General features: G+C 39.3%; 1 protein-coding gene across 4 annotated transcripts in view; it reads right to left on the bottom strand.

Annotated features, from left to right (window-relative positions):
* The window catches only part of DCDC1 (doublecortin domain containing 1), a 473,661-nt gene that overhangs the window by 66,723 nt on the left and 383,068 nt on the right, over positions 1-23,870 (bottom strand). For all 4 annotated transcript variants that reach the window (XM_070383604.1, XM_070383606.1, XM_070383608.1 and 1 more), the window contains 3 exons: positions 15,950-16,073; positions 9,351-9,532; positions 2,529-2,627 (listed from right to left, as the gene is read on the bottom strand). In XM_070383604.1, coding sequence (XP_070239705.1) covers positions 2,529-2,627; positions 9,351-9,532; positions 15,950-16,073 — 405 coding nt within the window. The remainder of the gene's footprint in view (positions 1-2,528; positions 2,628-9,350; positions 9,533-15,949; positions 16,074-23,870) is intronic.

The following is a 23,870-nucleotide window of genomic DNA, read 5'->3' as shown; positions in this document are numbered from 1 at the left end:
GGACCACTTAGGATGCCAGACTAATGAACGTGGCCTCTATCCTGTAAGTATCAGGAAGTCATTGGGGGTATTATGGCAGAGGAATGGTGCAGTCAGATCTGTTTTTTAGAAAGCGAACTGTCAGAAAAGTGGAAGGTGTGCTCAAGGTGGAGAGGTAGAGTTCATATAGTCATTTACGGTAGAGGTAAGGAGGTGGAATTGTGCGGAAGAGGAAGAAGAGCTAAACAGAATGATGGGGCATGCCTGAAAGAATGCTGTTTTCTATTAAAATGTACTGTCTATAGTACATGAGTTAGAAGTGACTTTGTGCTCATCAAGAAAACCCAGTTGTATGAAAAATATTTCTCAATTTTATTTCCTTAGATGGCATAAAGAAATTTAAGCCAGCAATTAGGCTTCCATTTTTCTGAGAGGTCTTAGAAGGAAATAGGCCAGTGGGAATTCAGTCTCTGCTTCTGTCACAACCCTGGAGGCTGATGGATTGGTGAGGACTGGGCTAGGTTTCTCATCCATAGGAGTTGTTGGGGTGGAGAGATGGGTTGGGGAGGGGGGACTGGAAGAAGATTGAGCCCCAATTGAAAGATTCGCTTAATTTTCTCCAGATGCTGCCCAAAGATTCTGCTACTTACCCTAGATCCAAGCATGACCTAAGGAGAGTTACCATCATCATAACCGGCTCCCACTCACATTTTCCTGGGAGAATTTTGGACTACTGTAGTATCCAGTTTTAGGACAACTGGGAGAAGAGAGTGAATAGGAAGTTGGCAGATTTTTCTTCCTTCCATCCTTGGAAACCCTATTTGAATAGTGCTGATATTAATTGGTCTGAGTAGCTGTGTTTGGAGAAGGTGATGACATCCCACTCCAGTACTCTTGCCTGGAAAATCCCATGGACGGAGGAGCCTGGTAGGCTGCAGTCCATGGGGTTGCAAATAGTCAGACACAACTGAGCGACTTCACTTTCACTTTTCACTTTCATGCATTGGAGAAGGAAATGGCAACCCACTCCAGTGTTCTTGCCTGGAGAATCCCAAGGATGCGGGAGCCGGTGGGCTGCCATCTATGGGGTCGCACAGAGTCGGACACGACTGAAGCGACTTAGCAGCAGCAGCAGCAGCTGCGTTAGAGATTAGCTGCTTCCTTTGTATTGAATTCCTCTAGCTAGTTCACATGCCAGCCAGCATCAATGGAGAGAAAAGAAAGGAACTGACTCTTAAGTGCCTAATAAAGAATGTGGACTTTGGAGTCAGATTGACTGGGTTCAAACTCTAGCCTTCTCATGAATAGGCTCTGTAACCTTGGAGAAGTTACTTAACTTGTCTGAGCCTAAAGGGATATGGTACAGGTTAAATGTGTGAATACCTGTAAAGCATCTGACATATAAAAGCATCAGCAACATATTGTTAAAATGAACCATGCACTTCAAGCACTTCTTAGCTACTCTCTTGCTTAATTCTCACACCCTTTCTGAGAAGCCCATTTTATGGATGATGAAACTGAGCCTGGAGCTTAATTAAGTTCCGTGCCCAAGGTCACAAAATTAGTGAGTTCAAAATCTGAAATTCAAACCTAAAACTCTCTGGGTCTTTTTACCACAGCGTATAGCCTCCTGAGAGGGCATCATCATAGAATAACAGGGAAGAAACTGAGACTGAGATGCTCAGTGAGTGGTTTGGGATTTCTCTGATGCATGAAAGCAAAGGTCCTAGAAATGAAATCCTCTGACTCTGACACCAGAAGTTAGGACTGATAACCACGTGGCTTTGATTTACAGAGAATCTAGAAAAGCAGAGTTTTATCTCCGACTTCACTCTCTCAGGACTGGTTTTTCCAATACTCCATGTTGCCTGCGAATTGAGATATCAACAAAATGGTCTATACCTATTATTTTTAAATGGGGATTATTATGCTTATTGTGTTAGATCTTCCTTAGGCTTTGCAGATGGAAGAGTCACCAGCAACAAAGATTCCCAAAACTGTCTAGAGTGAATTATTAAATTACTGAAGGATGGCATAAATTTCCTTAAATTCTGTACAACTGTCCTCTCATATTGAAGAAGATATATTTTGCAAAAAGTTTATATCAAGTATTCTGCCTTTGAACAGTTATCAAAGTCTATGGGAATAATTCTTATTTGGGTAAGAAAATACTGATCAAAAGAAAAATTACAATGTACTTCAAAAACATGATTACTGACACTTAAAAAGTGATTTAAAGAGACAACTACTTTGTCCTCAGTACAAATAAATTCAAACAAAAGTGCTATAAAATTGTGAAATATATTTTTAATGGGAAAAATTTACATTTATAGAGTTGGTAGTTCAGAAACTAGGAGAAAATCACAAGACCTAGAAATCTGGGGGAAAAATATTATCATGTACGCACATAGCTTATAAACTTCACAGAAAAAAAACTCCAGAATCATTATATTAACAATTGTTTTCTTATGTAGGTGCATATGTATTTTGTGTTATAATCATCCAGGCACTTGAATGGAGTATACCTTTGCGTTTAGGCTATTATTTACCTCTCCAAAAGCTGGTGAAATCCAGTCGGGTTTGTTTCTGCTTCAGAATATTTAGTGACAAAATTTTTCATATTCCCTTTCCTTTCAGGGTCAACATACCTGGAAAAAACGATCCAAGATTAGACTGATATGTCAGTATACATTGCCATTTATCATTCAGCTTGTTATAGTATGTGAATAAATCATAAAGTTTTAATTTATCATGATTTACCCTAAAAACCAACAGTTAAGAAGCAACAGTTAAAACCAGACATGGAACATGGAAAAACAAACCGGTTCCAAATTGGAAAAGGAGTACTTTGAGGCTGTATACTGTCACCCTGCTTATTTAACTTATATGCAGAGTACATCATGAGAAATGCTGGGCTGGAGGAAGCATAAGCTAGAATCAAGATTGCTGGGAGAAATATCAATAACCTCAGATATGCAGATGACACCACCCTTATGGCAGAAAGTGAAGGGGAACTAAGGAGCCTCTTGATGAAGTGAGAGAGGAGAGTGAACAAGCTGGCTAAAAACTCAACATTAAAAAACCTAAGATCATGGCATCCAGTCCCATCACTTCATAGCAAATAGAAGGGGAAACAATGGAAACAGTGACAGACTTTATTTTCTTGGGCTCCAAAATCACTGTGGGTGGTGACGGCAGCTATGAAGCTAAAAGACACTTTCTTTTTGGAAGAAAAGCTATGACCAACCTACACAGCATATTAAAAAGCAGAGACACTACTTTTCCAACAAAGGTCTGTCTAGTCAAAGTTATGGTCTTTCCAGTAGTCAGGTATGGATGTGACAGCTGGACCATTAAGAAAGCTGAGCTCTGAAGAACTGATACTTTTGAACTGTGGCATTAGAGAAAACTCTTGAGAATCCCTTGGACAGCAAGGAGACCAAACCAGTCAATCCTAAAGGAAATCAATCCTGAATATTCATTGGAAGGACTGATGCTGAAGCTGAAGCTCCAGTACTTTGGCCACCTGATGTGAAGAACTGATTCTTTAGAAAAGACTCTGATGCTGGGGAAGATTGAAGGCAGGAGGAGAAGGAAATGACAGAGGATGAGATGGTTAGATGGCATCACTGACTTGATGGACATGAGTTTGAGCAGGCTCCAGGAGTTGGTGATGGACAGGGAGGCCTCCTGTGCTGCAAGCCATGGGGCTGCAGAGTCAATCACAACTGAGCAACTGAACTGAACTGACCCTAAATAATATGCCTTTCTTTAAAAATAGGGTTTCAAATACTATCACAATTAAATATTAAACTTCACATTTATACTATGAATAGTTTATATAAGAAAATAAATTTTCAATATCTGAATCCTTTTCCAATAATGTTGAACACTCAAGATGTGAATTTATCAACTTTGAAGAAAATGAAGAGATTACATTAATTTTGCCTTTGATGTTTTAGTCATACACTGTTCGTATTCATACGTTACTCAGATACTGTTTCAGTATCAACCCAAACCTAAAATGTTTTTAATTAAAAATTAATAATGATGATCATATAAAAAGAATTGGAATACACATTGTTCAAATTTTTAGGTAAGATAGCGTTCTGTAATTTTAGAATCTTTATATTATATTAAAGATACAGTGTTTAAATATAGCTATTCATTCAGTCATTGATTTGAAATGTAATCAAATATAAAATGTTATGTTAGTCACTCAGAAATGTCCAACTCTTTGCTACCACATGGACTGTAGCCAACCAGGCTTTTCTGTCAGTTGAATTCTCCATGCAAGAATACTGGAGTGGGTTGCCATTCCCTTCTCCAGGGTATCTTCCTGACCCAGGGATCAAACCCAAGTCTCCTGCATTTCAGGAGATTCTTTACTGTCTGAGCCACCAAGAAAGCCCAATCAAGTATAGACAATCATTAATTCATTTACTCATTCAACAAGCACTAAATTTGTGAGCCCTGAATCATATGGTGAATAAAATAGCTTAATAATCGATTAATTGAGACACACAGTTCCATGACCAGAGCAGACAGCACATATATGGATGAATAACACACCCCCTGTTCTCTCTCTCATGGATGGAGACAGAAGCAGATAATCACAGCACAGATAATGGCAGAAGCAATCCTGGTGAAAAGCCCACAGTAGTCAGAGCAACAGAGTTCAGAGAAGCTACAGGTAATTCAGAAGCAGAAGATATTAAGAAGAGGTGGCAAGAATACACAGAAGAACTGTACAAAAAAGATCTTCATGACAAAGATAATCACGATGGTGTGATCACTCACCTGGAGACAGACATCCTGGAATGTGAAGTCAAGTGGGCCTTAGAAAGCATCACTACGAACAAAGCTAGTGGAGGTGATGGAATTCCAGTTGAGCTATTTCAAATCCTGGAAGATGATGCTGTGAAAGTGCTGCACTCAATATGCCAGCAAATTTGGAAAACTCAGCAGTGGCCACAGGACTGGAAAAGGTCAGTTTTCATTCCAATTCCAAAGAAAGGCAATGCCAAAAAATGCTCAAACTACCACACAATTGCACTCATCTCACACGCTAGTAAAGTAATGCTCAAAATTCTCCAAGCCAGGCTTCAGCAATATGTGAACCGTGAACTTCCTGATGTTCAAGCTGGTTTTAGAAAAGGCAGAGGAACCAGAGATCAAATTGCCAACATCTGCTGGATCATCGAAAAAGCAAGAGAGTTCCAGAAAAACATCTACTTCTGCTTTATTGACTATGCCAAAGCCTTTGACTGTGTGTACCACAATAAACTGTGGAAAATTCTGAAAGAGATGGGAATACCAGACCACCTGATCTGCCTCTTGAGAAACCTGTATGCAGGTCAGGAAGCAACAGTTAGAACTGGACATGGAACAACAGACTGGTTCCAAATAGGAAAAAGAGTATGTCAAGGCTGTATATTGTCACCGTGCCTATTTAACTTATATGCAGAGTACATCATGAGAAACGCTGGGCTGGAGGAAGCACAAGCTGGAATCAAGATTGCCAGGAGAAATATTAATAACTTCAGATATGCAGATGACACCACCCTTATGGCAGAAAGTGAAGAGGAACTCAAAAGCCTCTTGATGAAAGTGAAAGTGGAGAGTGAAAAAGTTGGCTTAAACCTCAACATTCAGAAAACGAAGATCATGGCATCCAGTCCCATCACTTCATGGGAAATAGATGGGGAAACAGTGGAAACAGTGTCAGACTTTATTTTTGGGGGCTCCAAAATCACTGCAGATGGTGACTGCAGCCATGAAATTAAAAGACGCTTACTCCTTGGAAGGAAAGTTATGACCAACCTAGCTAGCGTATTCAAAAGCAGAGACATTACTTTGCCAACAAAGGTCCGTCTAGTCAAGGCTATGGTCTTTCCAGTGGTCATGTATGGATGTGAGAGTTGGACTGTGAATAAAGCTGAGCACCGAAGAATTGATGCTTTTGAACTGTGGTATTGGAGAAGACTCTTGAGAGTCCCTTGGACTGCAAGGAGATCCAACCAGTCCATTCTGAAGGAGATCAGTCCTAGGTGTTCTTTGGAAGGAATGATGCTAAGGCTGAAACTCCAGTACTTTGGCCACCTCATGTGAAGAGTTGACTCATTGGAAAAGACTCTGATGCTGGGAGGGATTGGGGGCAGGAGGAGAAGGGGACGACAGAGGATGAGATAGCTGGATGGCATCACCAACTCAAATGACGTGAGTTTGAGTGAATTCCGGGAGTTGGTGATGGACAGGGAGGCCTGGCATGCTGCAATTCATGGGGTCGCAAAGAGTCAGACACTACTGAGCGACTGGACTGAACTGAACTGAGAGCAGAATTTGGGCTTCTCTGGTGGTTCAGCTGGTAAAGAATCTGCCTGCAATGCGGGAGACCTGGGTTTGATACCTGGGTTGGGAAGATACCCTGGAAAAAGGAACGGCTACCCACTTCAGCCTTCTGGCCCAAAGAATTCCATCCACTGTACGGTCCATGTGGTGGCAAAGAGTCAGACACGACCAAGTGACTTTCATTTCACTTCAGAGCAGAATTCAATTAAAATGGATCTATGTTTCATCATTCTAACCTGATTTTGCTGGTGAAGACAGTAAACAGTCCAACTCTCTTATAAATAACTTTCAGGTTAATGCAAGTAATGTATGCTTACGTATCATTAGCATTTATTTCTTTTAGAAGAGACATACTGCATGGGTATATTAAAAGTAGCACAGCAGGGCTTCCACCTTGCATAACTCTGGGACACTATTCACAGAGATTATGTGAACAGTGCCCTCTGGAGCTGGGCAACACAGTCACCCTGTAATTTTAGCCAAAACACTCCTTATTAAATCTTCTGTTACCAGTACCTACATATAGCTTGGAGAGAAGTTAAAGGAATGCTATTGATGATCCTGAAGAGAATTTTCTGAATCAGTGAAGAAAAATGAAATGATATTCAGTAGAGTTTTAATGTCAAGTGTATGCCAGCGTATTTTAATCATTTAGGAATAATTAATTCATGTAGTGGAGAAAGAAATGGCAACCCACTCCAGTAATTCATGTAGAGAACAAAGTGGCTATTTTATTAACCAGGACACATTCTTCCATGAACATAGCAGAGAGTTTCACATACTCTTTACTAGAATAGCTGTCCAAAGTAATAAATCTCTAAAATTATGTCTGTATCACCAGATTGAACCATGTATTTAAAAATATAAATTGGTCAGATCAAATCTGTATATAATTTTGAGACACAAAGATAGGAAAGGACAGAAATTATTTGTTAGTTTTTCATGTTAAAAAAAAGTCATATATACTTCAAGAGCATTACCCTCACATTTTACATTTTAGTAGAATGAACTAATTATGAAATGAATGCGTCAAAGATTTCAATTTCAGGGTTGACTTTACTTTAGTCAAGATTAATTTTTTACTTTATCATCTATACAGGCAGTTCAGCGGACAGCCAATCTGAATGTTACTCATTGTTCAGTGATGTATGAAGTATCTTTAATCAATGTGAAGAAAGTAATATTAAACTATTATCAGCAGCCTCAAATATTCTAAACATATCAAAAGAAAGGTCAAGAGGTAATATCACTGCTAATAATGTTAGAAACAATGTGTTTAACTCATTCTTTACATGAGAGTTTGCACTGATCTGTGATTCCTTTTGTCATAAAACATTATGAAAATATAGAAGGTGAGTTTTCTCCAATGTTGGAGAAACACTGGCTGTTTCGGAAGATTTTATTCCAACCTTGTAACATAAGTTAAAGTGGAAATTGATGCTTTTCTAGAGTGGCACACTTTTAAAATGCTATTCCAAGGCAAGAATATAGATTATGTAAAACTATGCTTGTTCATTAAATATTCCAAAGGTGTAAATCTAAAGAATTGTCTGTAATAATAACTTAAATAAATAATGTAAACAATAACTAAATACAAACTTAAATAAGAAATTATAAAATTACACTTAAGAAGCAATTAATGAGCTCAGTTATTTCAAAATACATTAATGAATGCAAATAACAATGCTAACTCAAAATAGATATTGATCAGAAAACTTTTTCCATCAGAGCTATTTATTTGCAACTCATTACATTCTCCCATGGCCAGCCTGAATCAATAGTGCTCAAATTCAGTTCCTGATATAGGAACTAAGTGAATCTAACCATAGAGCAACTAAGCCTGTGTGCCACAGCCACTGAGCCCACACTCTAGAGCCTGAAAGCTGCAGCTGCGGAAGGCCGAATGCCTAGAGCCTGTGCTCTGCCAACAGAGGAGCCACCGCCGTGAGCACCTGCGCACCGCAACGAGGAGCAGCCTCTGCTCTCCACAGCTAGGGAAAGTCCACCGGCAGCAACAAAGACCCAACACAGCCAAAACAAAATTCAGTAAATAAAGTAAAGAAATGAAAGGAATCTTAGTGTCTATTTTTACTCTGCCGACTTGAAAAAAAAGCACAACCTGAGAGTTGTGAGCTAAGTTTTATTTAGGGCAAAATGAGGATGATAGCCCAGGAGACCGCATCTCAGATATCTGAGAAACTGCTCCAAAGACGTAGGGGGACAGGTCAGTCTATGTGGGATTCTGGTGAAGGAAGAATACTGTAATCAAGCACATATTTTTTTGCAGAAGGTTATTGCTAGTCATGAGGAGCAGATGTCATTATGAACGATTTTAGTGTTTTTCTAGATACGAGATGAAAAAGAATTATGCTCATAAAATCATCTCCTGAAGATGGCTATCCGAAGACCTGTTCTGCCAGTTTTACCCAGAGCTCAGAGTGTCTCGTTTCTGCTCTCCACCCGGAACTCCTTTCACAGAGTGTTGAAAGTCAGCAACTGCAGCCACTCATGATTTAATCCTTGTAGAGGTAGACGAGGATTAAAGAGGTAGACGACGGAGAAGGTGATGGCACCCCACTCCAGTACTCTTGCCTGGAACCTCCCATGGACAGAGGAGCCTAGTGGGCTGCAGCCCATGGGGTCGCTAAGAGTCGGACATGACTGAGCGACTTCACTTTCACTTTTCACTTTCATGCATTGGAGAAGGAAATGGCAACCCACTCCAGTGTTCTTGCCTGGAGAATCCCAGGGACAGGGGAGACTGGTAGGCTGCCATCTATGGGGTCGCACGGAGCTGGACATGACTGAAGCGACTTAGTAGCAGCAGCAGCAGCAGAGGTAGACGCCAAGTGCCAATCGGTAGTTGACACTTTCAGATGTCAATACAGAAGCCTTTTAATGGAACAAACACAGAATTTTCCCGGGAGGGAAAAAAAAACCAACTCCTTCATTCAAGAAGACTAAAATCTATAGAAATGAGAAAGTATGCTTGATGAGAAATATGAACAAGTTGTTCTTACTGCATTTTCTGCCCAGGTGAGATGTCTGGACTGATTACAATATGGGCTCTGGCTTTGTTCTTGTCTCCATTCCGCAAAACTCTGAGTCTCACAGGGACATACTGCTCCGGTGCCTTATGGATGGGTTTCTTCATGGGAGGACTGTTTGGAAGAAGCAGTCCTTTTATCGGCCAATCAAACTCCTTCAGAAAGAATGACAAGAAAATTGATAATAAGTAAATAGGAAGAATCATTTCTGTATATTTTAAAAATAAGCACACTTGCTTATACCTTTAATCTTTTATTCATTCATCAAACATTCATCATCATGTATTGGGCACCTGAGATGTTCCAGATGATTCTAATTAATGTTTCATTTTAACAAAGAGGAAAGATGTTAATTTTTTAAATGCATGAACAACTTGTGTTGTGTTACTACATGAAAGACTTTTTCCCTTTCAGAGAAACATCATTCTGGAAATACAGAACTGAATTAACTTGGAATTGTTTTTTTTTTTTTTTATTTGCTTCTGTATAAAATATCTCTAGTCAACATGAAAAAAGGAAGAATGTATGAAAAGTGGTTTCACAACCCAAATAATATCTTAAACTAAATCTATTTGGCAAAGAAGAATATATTTGGAAGTGAAAGTGTGAGTTGTTCAGTCCTGTCTGACCCTTGGACTGTAGCCAGCCAGATTCCCCTGTCTATGGGATTCTCCAGCCATCTCATCCTCTGTCGTCCCCTTCTCCTCCTGCCCCCAATCCCTCCCAGCATCAGAGACTTTTCCATTGAGTCAACTCTTCACATGAGGTGGCCAAAGTACTGGAGTTTCAGCTTTAGCATCATTCCTTCCAAAGAAATCCCAGGGCTGATCTCCTTTAGAATGGACTGGTTGGATCTCCTTGAAGGCCAAGGGACTCTCAAGAGTCTTCTCCAATACCACAGTTCAAAATTTTTCAATTCTTCGGTGCTCAGCTTTCTTCACAGTCCAACTTTCACATCCATACATGACCACAGGAAAAACCATAGCCTTGACTAGATGGACCTTTGTTGGCAAAGTAATGTCTCTGCTTTTGAATATGCTATCTAGGTTGGTCATAACTTTCCTTCCAAGGAGTAAGCGTCTTTTAATTTCGTGTCTGCAATCACCATCTGCAGTGATTTTGGAGCCCCCAAAAAATAAAGTCTGACACTGTTTCCACTGTTTCCCCATCTATTTCCCATGAAGTGATGGGACCAGATGCCATGATTTTCGTTTTCTGAATGTTGAGCTTTAAGCCAACTTTTTCAACTCTCCTCTTTCACTTTCATCAAGAGGCTTTTAGTTCCTCTTCACTTTCTGCCATAAGGGTGGTGTCATCTGCATATCTGAGGTTATTGATATTTCTCCTGGCAATCTTGATTCCAGCCTGTGCTTCAATTTCTCATGATGTACTCTGCATATAAGTTAAATAAGCTTGAAGTCAAGTAGAGTGAATTTTATTTGACTGAGAACTATGTCTGTTCCCTGCTTGGTAAATAGTTTTTTTTTCTTCTGCAAACATTTCAAGAAATAAGAGGACCCTTAGGCTGAGTTATTTTGAAATACATGGTCAATTTATATCATTTTATGTAATTTAGTTGCCTTAGTCCTTTCTGTTTGGTTTACAAGCCAAGTCAGGGTTTTGTTGGACTATAGTGACTTTGTTCACCCAAAATCTACTGTTCCTGTTTAAATGCCTGGAGAACTGTGAGGTAATCCATTTTCATTCCCAAGATCATTTAGTTGTCAAATTCTAGACTATTGATGGCACTATGGTGAAGAGGTAAGGAACCCTCCTGCCAATGTAGGAGATGTAAGAGACTCAGGTTCGATCCCTGCATCAGGAAGATTCCCTGGAGGAGGACATGGCAACCCACTCCACTATTCTTGCCTGGAGAATGCCATGGACAGAAGAGCCTGGGAGGCTACAGTCCATCTATAGGGTCACAGAGTCAGACAAGACTGAAGCAACTTAACACACACAGTAAAAATGTTATTGTTTTAAAAGGTATGTGTTAAGAGGAACATGGTTAACTTAGGTTTCCTAATATAACTACCATTCACCATTTAAGTCAATTAATTAATTAACTGAATTACTCTACCTGTATAAGACGAGATGACAAGAATACACAGAAGAACTGTACAAAAAGATCTTCACGACCCAGATAATCACGATGGTGTGATCACTGACCTAGAGCCAGACATCCTGGAATGTGAAGTCAAGTGGGCCTTAGAAAGCATCACTACGAACAAAGCTAGTGGAGGTGATGGAATTCCAGTTGAGCTATTCCAAATCCTGAAAGATGATGCTGTGAAAGTGCTGCACTCAACATGACAGCAAATTTGGAAAACTCAGCAGTGGCCACAGGACTGGAAAAGGTCAGTTTTCATTCCAATCCCAAAGAAAGGCAATGCCAAAGAATGCTCAAACTACCGCACAATTGCACTCATCTCTGCTGCTGCTGCCAAGTCGCTTCAGTAGTGTCCGACTCCGTGCGAACCCATAGACGGCAGCCCACCAGGTTCCCCTGTCCATGGGATTCCCCGGGCAAGAACACTGGAGTGGGTTGCCATTTCCTCCTCCAATGCATGACAGTGAAAAGTCAAAGTGAAGTTGCTCGGTCATGTACGACTCTTAGCGACCCACGGACTGCAGCCTATCAGGCTCCTCCGTCCATTGGATTTTCCAGGCAAGAGTACTGGAGTGGGATGCCATTGCCTTCTCCACATGCTAGTAAAGTAATGCTCAAAATTCTCCAAGCCAGGCTTCAGCAATATGTGAACTGTGAACTTCCTGATGTTCAAGCTGGTTTGAGAAAAGGCAGAGGAACCAGAGATCAAATTGCCAACATCTGCTGGATCATGGAAAAAGCAAGAGAGTTCCAGAAAAACACCTACTTCTGCTTTATTGACTATGCCAAAGCCTTTGACTGTGTGGATCACAATAAACTGTGGAAAATTCTGAAAGAGATGGGAATACCAGACCACCTGATCTGCCTCTTGATAAATCTGTATGCAGGTCAGGAAGCAACAGTTAGAACTGGACATGGAACAACAGACTGGTTCCAAATAGGAAAAGGAGTACGTCAAGGTTGTATATTGTCACCCTGCTTATTTAACTTCTATGCAGAGTACATCATAAGAAATGCTGGACTGGAAGAAACACAAGCTGGAATCAAGATTGCCAGGAGAAATATCAATAACCTCAGATATGCAGATGACACCACTCTTATGGCAGAAAGTGAAGAGGAACTCAAAAGCCTCTTGATGAAAGTGAAAGTGGAGAGTGAAAAAGTTGGCTTAAAGCTCAACATTCAGAAAACAAAGATCATGGCATCCAGTCCCATCACTTCATGGGAAATAGATGCGGAAACAGTGGAAACAGTGTCAGACTTTATTTTTGGGGGCTCCAAAATCACTGCAGATGGTGACTGCAGCCATGAAATTAAAAGAAGCTTACTGGAAGGAAAGTTATGACCAACCTAGATAGCATATTCAAAAGCAGAGACATTACTTTGCCAACAAAGGTCCATCTAGTCAAGGCTATGGTTTTTCCTGTGGTCATGTATGGATGTGAGAGTTGGACTGTGAAGAAGGCTGAGTGCCAAAGAATTGATGCTTTTGAACTGTGGTGTTGGAGAAGACTCTTGAGAGTCCCTTGGACTACAAGGAGATCCAACCAGTCCATTCTGAAGGAGATCAGCTCTGGGATTTCTTTGGAAGGAATGATGCTAAAGCTGAAACTCCAGTACTTTGGCCACCTCATGCAAAGAGTTAACTCATTGGAAAAGACTCTGATGCTGGGAGGGATTGGGGGCAAGAGGAAAAGGGGACGACAGAGGATGAGATGGCTGGATGGCATCACTGACTCAATGGACGTGAGTCTGAGTGAACTCCAGGAGTTGGTGATGGACAGGGAGGCCTGGCGTGCTGTGATTCATGGGGTTGCAAAGAGTCGGACAAGACTGAGTGACTGATCTGATCTGATACTATGTTGAAAAAAAAAAATGTAAGCACAGTATCTGTGAAGTCTACCATAATTACCTTTTTCTCTCTTTCTAAGAAAGTACACTTCCTTATGAGGCATCCCTGTCACCCTTAGGTGGGAGGGAATCTTGATATTCCAATTAGAAGTGTCCCCTGTTTCTGCCAAGTTGGAAAAGCCTTTTTTTTTTTTTTTGCCTGATTTTTAGCACTGTCCTTTTTGATACATATTTAATCAAATTAAATGTTCAGACTTATCAAAACTATTATTTCTTTTCAAAGATATGCCCTTCTTTTCCCCTTCCTCAGTGTGATCTCTGGGTGTGGAAGAAAGTTCAAAAAACTATGTACCATTGGGAAAGGGGGTTCATGGTCTATAGAGGAGAATTTAGTCACTCAGTCATGTCTGACTTTTTGTGGTCCTCATTGGCTGTAGCCTGCCAGGGACCTCTGTCCATGGAATTTTCCAGGCAAGGATATTGGAGTGGGCTGCCATTTCCTACTTCAGGGGATCTTCCCAACCCAGGGATCGAACCCAGATCTCCTACATTGCAAGCAGATGCCTTACTGTCTGAGCTACTGGAGAAGCCCTTCATGGTCTCTATGTGATACTTGTCCCTGATTTTTAAAGATATGTGTCTCTTCTCACTGGCTACTGGGGCAACCCGCTGACACTTGTCCACCTCCAGTTGAGAAGTAAGTTATCCTTTCTGCTTCTCTTGATTTTAGCCTCTGCCCTTTCTGGACCTCTGAAGAAAAGCCTACAATCAGCATAACTCACATTGTTTTCCTTGGCCTGTGCTGGGCTTGTCTGTCTCTGTGCTATCCCTCCACCCTTGGCTCCATCATGGCTCTCACGATGCTGTACCCTGAATCTTAGACACATGATTCGTCTAGCCCCTGGCTCAGGCTATCCGAACCACAGCCCCTGGTATTTTTAAGAACTCCTCCTTTATCTCCAAAACAAAACAAAAACGACAACAAAAACCCCTCAGCTTTCTAGACTGCTGCTTCTGTGTGCCGTGTGCACAGTCGTGTCCGACTCTTTGCGACCCATGGATAGTAGCCCACCGGGCTCCTCTATGCATGTGATTTCCCCAGCAAGAATACTGGATGAGTTGACATTTCCTCTTCCAGGGGATCTTCCTGACCCAGGGATCGAACCTGTGTCCCTTGAATCTCCTGCACTGGCAGGCGTATTCTTTACCACTGAGCCATCAGGGAAGCCCAGATGTTGCTTCACCACAATCTAAATATAAGGGCATATCTGGGCCCCTAAGCAATGACTTCTTGGTTTCAGCCTACATCTGTCCTTCCCTTAAAGCTCTGAGACTCATTGTTTCAGTCACTGAGGAAGCTTAGGGAATTGTGATTTAAAGGCAAAGAAAAAACTAGATTGAGACCAGAAAATGTGACAAGACAACTAAAAAGGTAAGAATACATTTTAAAAAAATCTTTTAGAGCATATCACTGACCTAGCAATAAAGCAAGGCATACTATAGACCCAGAGAGATAGAGTACTAAAACTGAATTTTACTGTGAGGGAGTTTTTCAAACCCAGCAAACTTCTGCTTCCATGGCCTTGAGAGAAAGGGTACAGGAAACAAATTTCAGGGCCCAGCCCTGAGAAGTGTAACAGGAGCACTCCTCTCATAAAACAAGAATCACAAAAGGATAAACTTCATTGAAAAGGCAAACCAGAGAGAATGACTCTCAGGTGGTTGGTTGCAAGTAAAACACACCATCTCAAACATTTTCTCTGGGTGGAAGAAAAAAATCTTCCTTGAGAATTCACAACATGGGCTGACCCACACTTGAACTTTCAGCACATTAGATAAAGATGAAGAGAAAATTAATAATTTGAAAGAAAAATAAATTTTCTTCATAAAAGAAAATATAAACATAAAATTTTAAGTAAACTAAGATAAGTAAAAACTGTTTGATACCAATGACTAAAAGAAGGGCATATATTAGCAAAAGGAAAGTAATCTCAGTTGGAAGGACTGAGATGTAACATTGGAGAAAAATGAAACAGAGGAAAGGTATGAAATAATCTAAATATATGTCATTACAATAAATAGAAAATACTAAAACCCTTAGTTTAGAGATAAAGATTGTCAAAATTGTATTTTAAACTTAACTGTATGCTGATTACTGGAAAGTCATCCTAAAATATAAGAATGTACAAATATGAAAAATAAAAGGATAAAAAGAAATATAAGGTAAATAGCAACAACAACAACAACAACAGATATTTCTACTAGTGTTGGATAATTGAGACATTTACTATAGCTAAAGAGGATCTACATGTCAGAAGTTTTAATTCACCAGGGTGATAAAATATTTCTGAACATTTGTGTGTCTAGAACCAAATTTCAAAATATATAAAACAAAACTTGACAGACTACAGGAAGAAATAAATTCCATATCCATCCCATAATTGATGACTTAAATACTTCTTTCTAATTAATTGATGGAATGACAGAATCAATTGATCACTTGCATCTAGCAACTATAAATCAAAAACTGCATGGATGTTTTCACACACCTTGATCACATACTGGACCTTAAAATAAGTCTCAACAACAATGTCTTTATGCTAAACAGTACCTCATTAAGTTGACCACTGGGAAGGACTGGCCACATGTAGGTAAGCTTATTCCAGAGAGGATTTTCAACTCTGGAATGTTTCCATTGGCCTGGCTTACTGGTCCCTTCATGCTTTATGGCCCATCTAAAACAAAAGACAAAGAATTTAGCAAGATTAAATATCACCATAAAATAATCATTGAGTACTTCTTATTAGGTGGCAAAAACTCAGTGTGAATTTTTAAAAGTCTGGTAATTTACTGTGTACAAGAGACATATGCTCAGTCACTCAGTCACGTCCAACTCTTTGCAGCCCCGTGGACTGAAGCCAACTCACCAGACTCCTCTGTCCATGGACTTTTCCAGGCAAGAATACTGGGACAAGTTACCATTTCCTCCTCCAGGGGACCCTTCCAACCCAGGGATTGAACCCACATCTCCCATGTCTCCTGCACTGGCAGGCAGGTTCTTTACCACTAGCACTGCTTGGGAAGCCCCAGCAAGACACGTAAATCAAAGTAATTTTTAATGAAAGATACATTTTTAAAAATCAGGAAAAACTGGCAATGTTATAATCAACAGTGACATCTGAGGCAAAAGGCAAAGTAGAATAATAGTCAATTTCCGACAACAATGACGTAAATAACAGAAAAAATTCAAACAAAACTTTTTAGACATTCAAAGAGAAACCGATATAGATGTAATCAGTGTGGGAGATGTCATTACATCACCAACAGATTATGAACTACTAGGTAAACTGTTTTAAATAACAAATAAGGATAAAACATCTGACTGCTAAAACTAGTGAACCTAACCATGACCACTTGCTTATAGACATTCTAGTCTGTTAACAGGAAATGTGTCTTTCTCAATAATTCTTGCAACATTTGTAATATTTCCACACACTAACAAAGCAAACTTCAATAATGTTTTGAAATGAAAACTGAACAAGCTATACTTTGTGGCAAATGACAGAATAAAATTAGATATAAATCAAAGTTTAAATTTTACAATTTCAACCACAAGATAATTTTAAAAACACATTCTCTGTCCCAAAATACTATTAATATTATTCCAGACAGGCAGAGGAAAAATATAACACAATCAATACCTATTTAGAAGCAATGACATAATAATCACAAAGACTTAAAGAATACATTTAGAATTATATTCAAAGATAAATTTATAATGTTAAATGCTTATGTATTAAGGGCTAAATAGAGAATAGAAATTAAAAAAGCATTCACTCAATAATTCATTTTAAATGTATCCAATAGAAAAGAGATGAGAGAAAATAGCAAAGATTCAAATATAAACAAATATTAGAAAATCAAATAGTAAGCCTGGCATGTTGCAGTCCATGGGGTCACAAAGAGTCAGATGCGACTGAGCAACTGAAGTGAGTAGAATTTTAAAGAAATTTTTTAAAAAATTAAAATTAAAATAGAAAATCTCATGCAAGTAAATTTAGATTAAAAAATACATAGCAGATTGAAAAATCAAGCTAAATATTCAGCACTGAGACAATTAGGAGTATATTATGTGTGTATATGTTAATAAACGTAAAACTTATGAAATAATTTTTGAAAACCCTCAAAGATCTGAAATAGAAAATATGCTCTTACTCATGTAACTTCACAGGGCATGGAATATATCATTTTCATACTATATGAAACATTCTAAACCATAAAGATGTAGAAAACTAGCTATCTCATTCCATGAATGGGAGATTGGCTTCATAATAAAGTCAGTCACTGGTAATGTAAGAAATAAATCAACAATCTTACTTAAAATCAAAGATGTGAGATTCCTAATTCAATATTAGCTAGTAAAATTTAACACTATGGCAAGAGAATAATCACTATAGTTAAGTAATTGCCTAGAAATGGAATGATGGACATTTACTAATATGATGTCACTGATTAATGAAGGACAATAAGGAGCAGCCCATTAACATCATTTTCTAGCACACGTGAAGGTCATCTGCGCCTAAACATTTTCTGAGCTCACCCAGCCTCCTCAGAAGCATCTGCAGTGTCCAAACCTGTGTTCAAGGAACTGGCTTTCCTGTTGAAGCTTGCTGGGAGTTTTGGGGGCCTGGATACTGAGGGGTGGTGGTGGCACGAAAGACTTCCTCTTCCCCACCTAAGAACCTGATCTCCAATTACAGTAGAGCTGTGTGGTCCAATCTAAGACCAACACTTCTGTTTGTGTCTACATCCTTATCTTCTCTCATCTAGGACTTTGTCCTGAACTATTAATTTCCTTCCTTTCTGGTCATTCCATCTGCATAATGTCTGACAGCTTGATATCTTTAAAAAAGAAAAACACTTAAAAAAAACCACTTTTTTTTTTAAAAAGAAAACACTTCCAGTTGTTGCCTTATTTCTTTGTGCTCTTATACAGCATATTCCCTAAAATGCTCATCTCTTTTTTTTGTTGTTGTTAATTTATTATTCTTATTTTTATTTCCTGTCTGTGCCACACAGCACGTGGGATCTTAGATCCCTGACCAGGGATTGAACCCACACCCACTGCATTGGAAGTGTGGAGTTTTAATCATGGGGCCACCAGAGAAGTCCCTCATCTCTTCTTCTCCCTTTTTCTCTTAAGCCAATTCCAATTAGATTCTTATTTCTTGAACTTCAGTGAAAATGCCCCATCAGTATTTTAACATCACCAAAGCCCAAGATCATTTCTTGAGACATAAGTGAACTAACAGCAGTGTTCAACATGATCCTTCCCTCTTTTTCAGAACACTTTCTCTGACTTGACCTGACTTCATTTGACTCCGATGAAACCATATTCTCTTTCTTTTCTCCCATTAGTAGCCAAAAGTGTGAGTCTTCTCTTGAGTGCCAAGGGCTTCCCTGGTGGCTCAGATGGTAAAGAATCCACCTGCAATGCAGGAGACCTTGGTTTGATCCCTGGATTGGGAGGGTCCCCTGGAGAAGGGAATGGCTACCCACTACGCACTCCAGTATTCTTGTCTGGAGAATTCCATGGACAGAGGAGTCTGGTGGGCCATAGTCCATGGGGTCACAGAGAGTCAAACACAACTGAGTGACCAATACTTTCAATTTTCACACTTTCTTGAGTGTCAGAGGATGGGAAATACAGCCTATAAAAATCCAAGGTCTGTTGCATCAATTGAGTTTTTAGATGCCATTGGTCTGATGCATGTAAGGCAATTGCTATTCCTTGTAGCTCAAGTGGTAAAGAATCTGATTGCAATGCAGGAAACTGGGGTTTAATTCCTGGGTCAGGAAGATCCTCTGGAGAAGAGAACAGTAATCCACTCCAGTAATCTTGCCTGGAGAATCCCATGGACAGAGAAGCCTGGTGGGCTACAGTCCTTGGGGTCGCAAAGAGTCGGACATGACTGAGCGACTAACACATAAAGGACAGGTTGTTGATGAAAAGATTCATCCTTTGGATTTCAGTGCCTCTATAACTTCAGCCTATCAGGGTGCCTTTAAAAAGAGCTGGTCAAGTTCAGTTTGCATTGTTAATAAACATTAACATGGAGCAAAGGCCATTCTACTGCAGAGTTCCAGCACAGTATGAGCTTTTATGTAAAAGCAATAGAACTCTTAATATTATGTCTTATAAATGAAGAGCTGACAGATCCTTAACTGTAATGGCACTAGCTGGCCGCACTATAATGACTGTACATGAGCATAACATAAATCAGAATTTCACAGCATTGTTAAGGACTCTGGAATCTTAATTCCTGAAAGTCAGCACTAGGTGGAGACAGTGATTCGTGCAATGTCTGCAGGCAGCCTTTTGCTTGCCTTTCTGAGAACTTACTTTATTTAATATTTTCCATTCTTCTCTTCAGTATAAAAGAGGGTATTCCTAAACAATTGTCTTTTATTATTGAAACATTATATAAAACAAAGCATCTCACATTTTGAAAGGACTTACTTGACCGCACACACACACACAGGTACACATACTACAAGGTAACCAAATAAGGTTCAAAAGCAAGTTTGTTTATTTCAAATACTATATTAGTATACTGCCTTTTCATTCAAAGTAAAATTCTATTTATGATATTTCACAACTATCGACCTCCATGAACAGAAGTTTGACCAAAGTTATAGTATTTTCCTGGATTCATATAAACCAAAAGATTTAAGAAAAACCCAGGATCATTCCTCAGAATTTTAGCTGACAGATACTTCTCTCAAAAACTAAGTCCAGAATCGATCGTATTTTGATTGGGTTTAATAATAGCCCAATACATTGCCATAGATTTGAACTGTTTGAAGCTTTCTAAGATTCTAGTCCTCTGGACAGAGAAGAAATCATTCAAAATCAGGAACCACACACACAAGCTCTTCTTAAACATTGTATAAGGGTTCAGAGATTAGATGCATAACTGAAATCTGAATCCATCAGTTATTAGTCTTTAGGTTTTTACCAGAACTACTGTATCAATATTATAGATATTTATCTTGAAATTTACATTGAATATTAAAGCTAAATAGTTTAAGCAAATTTTTTTAAGATTTAAATTTTAAATAACTTTACACCAATACAAACAAGGCACTGAAGACTGGTAGTACATTAATTTACAAGCCAAAATGTCCAAAGACCAAGTAATTTCTGCATATTAGACATTATTCTACTCATTTTGTTTCTGGAATATTTTGTAGAAACTAATGAATACACATGGAATTTGTTCTTCTGTTATATATATCCCCATTTGCTCCATCTCTACATTATTTTGATAATTAGCAAAGTATTTAAAACAGAGACTGAATTTTAATGGCAAATAAAGGCTAAGTCGGGGAACTCAATGATCTGCTTCCATCTTGTGTAACTGGGAATTTTTAAGAGTAAGAAACTGTTCCAAAAATTACCCTGAAAAGAATATATATTTCATAATAATTTCCATAATTATATATTATATTCATCTCAATTAAAAATTATTAATTAGGCTTTTTAGCACATTTCAAAGTTGTTCTTAAAAACATCAATTGTTAAATCACAGTGGAAACCTAAAGTACATTAATGGTAATTGCCAGGAATATGTATATATTTAGTTTAGAAAAATAAAGGGATATACAGATGGATATAAAGTCACACCCAACATCTCCTTGCAAGTTTTTTTTCCCCAACATAAAGTCTTTGACCTGCTCTATTTTGTTTTGCTTTTCTAGTTGGCTGAGCTTCCTGGTTATTTAGATTTTGGATACATAGAAGGAATCTATATTCAGTACTAAAAACCTATCATTATCTCCCATAGTCAGAGAGTTTTGGAGTTGTGTAAAAGTAAAGCTCTCTTTGCAGGTACAGTAAAATCTCCATCAAGTACACGATTTGTAAACAAACAAAAAAACCCATTGTTCCTTCAGAATACTTGCCTATTGTGGAGTCTACTGTGATCTTTGAGTTCTTCAATCTTTTTATCACCTATTTGGGCCTCACAGACTCGCTTTGATACCTGAGATCTTTGGGGTATCCACTACCTGAAGTTACTGTATCAACTTTCATGCAAATAAAACAAAGTAATAACTGTTTACGGAGCACCTGCTCTCCCTCCCCTGCACTATGCTAGGCACGACAGGGAACACACCAGAAAGGGCTTCTGCCCCCAGGAAGATTACAGCATTTTAGGAAGAAGCAAAATTACATACCTGGGAAAGTTTTTGAAAACAATACAATATGTAATGGGAAAAAATAGCACTTTCAATAAGAGTTATAACAGGTAGACCTAATGGAAAGAAAATAATATGAGCTTCCCATTACAGAAAGAAACTGTCAGGGTGGGGGAAGAATCCTTGCCAAGCATGCATGAATTTTGTATACATGGAGAATAAAGAGTTTGGGATAATGAGAGGGAGGAAGAAAGATGCCATTTCAAAAGATGGAAAAAGAATATAATCATTTGGTGTTATATAATAGCTCCAATAAATATGATTTTTAAAGACACAGAGTTCCAGTTAGAGGAGAGTGCTTCACGTTACAGCTTTTCATTTCCCAGTCTCAGGTTGAGCCAACTCTTTTGCTTAAAGCAAAGTGCTTCACCATTTAAGGCTCTTGATTGCCTTATTTGTTCATATCAAGAAGGAATAGTTATCCTCCAAATCAATTCTCCCTTCCTTTAGTAATAATGGATTTCCAGATGGACACATGGCTACCCAGATAAAGATGAAGTTTTCTTGAACTTAGGTGTAGCAGCCAAGTGGGCTGTGTGTGGACATGATGCATAGCACTCAGACTTCACCTTTAAAACAACCAGACCAGTGCTCTCCTGGCCCCTTCTCTCCATTCCACTGACTGGGAGATAGCAAGAGCTGGCACAGTCAATTTAATGCAGAGAAAAATTAACTTCTGTATGAGCCTAAAAGTTTTGGAGTGCCTGTCAGAGCAGCTTAGCCTACATGTTTTCTAATGTAGTCTTGGTCATTTCCATGGCTCCAGCCTTTTATGTTTTCCTGTGCTTCCTCTGAACTTTTTACTGCTTTCTCTGCTATTTACCTCTGAAGAACTTTTCATGGGTTACCATCACTATTGATAGCTCATCTCTTTCCTAATTCTCATTGCCATTTCACCAATTCATATGTAACAAAGCTTCTGCATCAACTGTGGATCAATACAGATTGGTTTGCCCAATGGTCACTTTTTGTGACTTCTAAAAGAAAGCTCTTCAGGAATAGTGACATTAAGAAGATAGACCCCACTTGCCTGATCTAAGGTGGTGCTGTGGGGGTGCCCAGGGAATCATGTGAGGACTCTAGTTATCACTGTATCACTATTCAGAAAGGGTCCCAAGATAGCGACAATCATGAGAAAGTGAGTGGTGGCTTTTTGTAACCATTTCCTCTTCAGGAATATTTTCCCAAACAGATTTTAAGGTCTTTAGATTGACCATTGTGAGCCATATTTTAGTTCTGCATCAAACAAAAATATCCTAGGATACAGATAAGAAAAAAAGAGCAAGCAACTGAGAGGGAAAGAACACAGCAGAGGCTCCAAAAGCAAAGGAAAAAAGCAGTTATCTGAGAAAAAGAAGTGATGAGTGGTAAAAGCACTGGGAAAATAATAAATACTCATAGGAAGTCCCCAAATGTAATCAAGCAATAAGGACCCTTTGTCTAAACTTGGTCTTGGGAAGCACCATCTGACATTTTCAACATTTGTGCAGCTGGGTGCCAGGGACCCAAGGAGCTGAGACAGTTTCTGTCCATGAGGAAGCCTAGTTTGGTGAGAAAATAGACCAGTGAAACAAATAACAGTGACATTGGTGATAGGGGCAATCATGGGGTTTATACAAGGTATTTCAGAAAACTAAACAGTCATTGAGTCTTCCTGGCCCTTAGGGCATGCTCTGTCCACATACTGAATACAGGAATGAATGGGTGAGCTAATTTGCTGCTGCTGCTGCTAAGTCACTTCAGTCGTGTCCCCCACTCTGTGCGACCCCATAGATGGCAGCCCACCGGCTCCCCCATCCTTGGGATTCTCCAGGCAAGAACACTGGAGTGCATTGCCATTTCCTTCTCCAATGCATGAAAGTGAAAAGTGAAAGGGAAGTAGCTCAGTTGTGTCTGACTCTTCACGACCACATGGACTGCAGCCTACCAGGCTCCTCCGTCCATAGGATTTGCCAGGCAAGAGTACTGGAGTGGGGTGCCATTGCCTTCTCCAGAGCTAATCTGGACTATATTTAAATGCACTGGTCATAGCAAACACCCTCTTCCAACAACACAAGAGAAGACTCTACACATGGACATCACCAGATGGTCAACACCAAAATCAGACTGATTATGTTTTTTGCAGCCAAAGATGGATAAACTCTATACAGTCAACAAAAACCAGACCGGGAGCTGACTGTGGCTCAGATCATGAACTCCTTATTACCAAATTCAGAATTAAATTGAAGAAAGTAGGGAAAACCACTAGACCATTCAGGTATGACCTAAATCAA

The sequence above is a fragment of the Bos mutus genome, chromosome 15 (genome assembly GCF_027580195.1).
Source record: "Bos mutus isolate GX-2022 chromosome 15, NWIPB_WYAK_1.1, whole genome shotgun sequence".
NCBI classification, from domain to species: domain Eukaryota; kingdom Metazoa; phylum Chordata; class Mammalia; order Artiodactyla; family Bovidae; genus Bos; species Bos mutus.
Note: the sequence above shows the minus strand (reverse complement) of the source record. Positions and strands in the feature narration are given on the sequence as shown.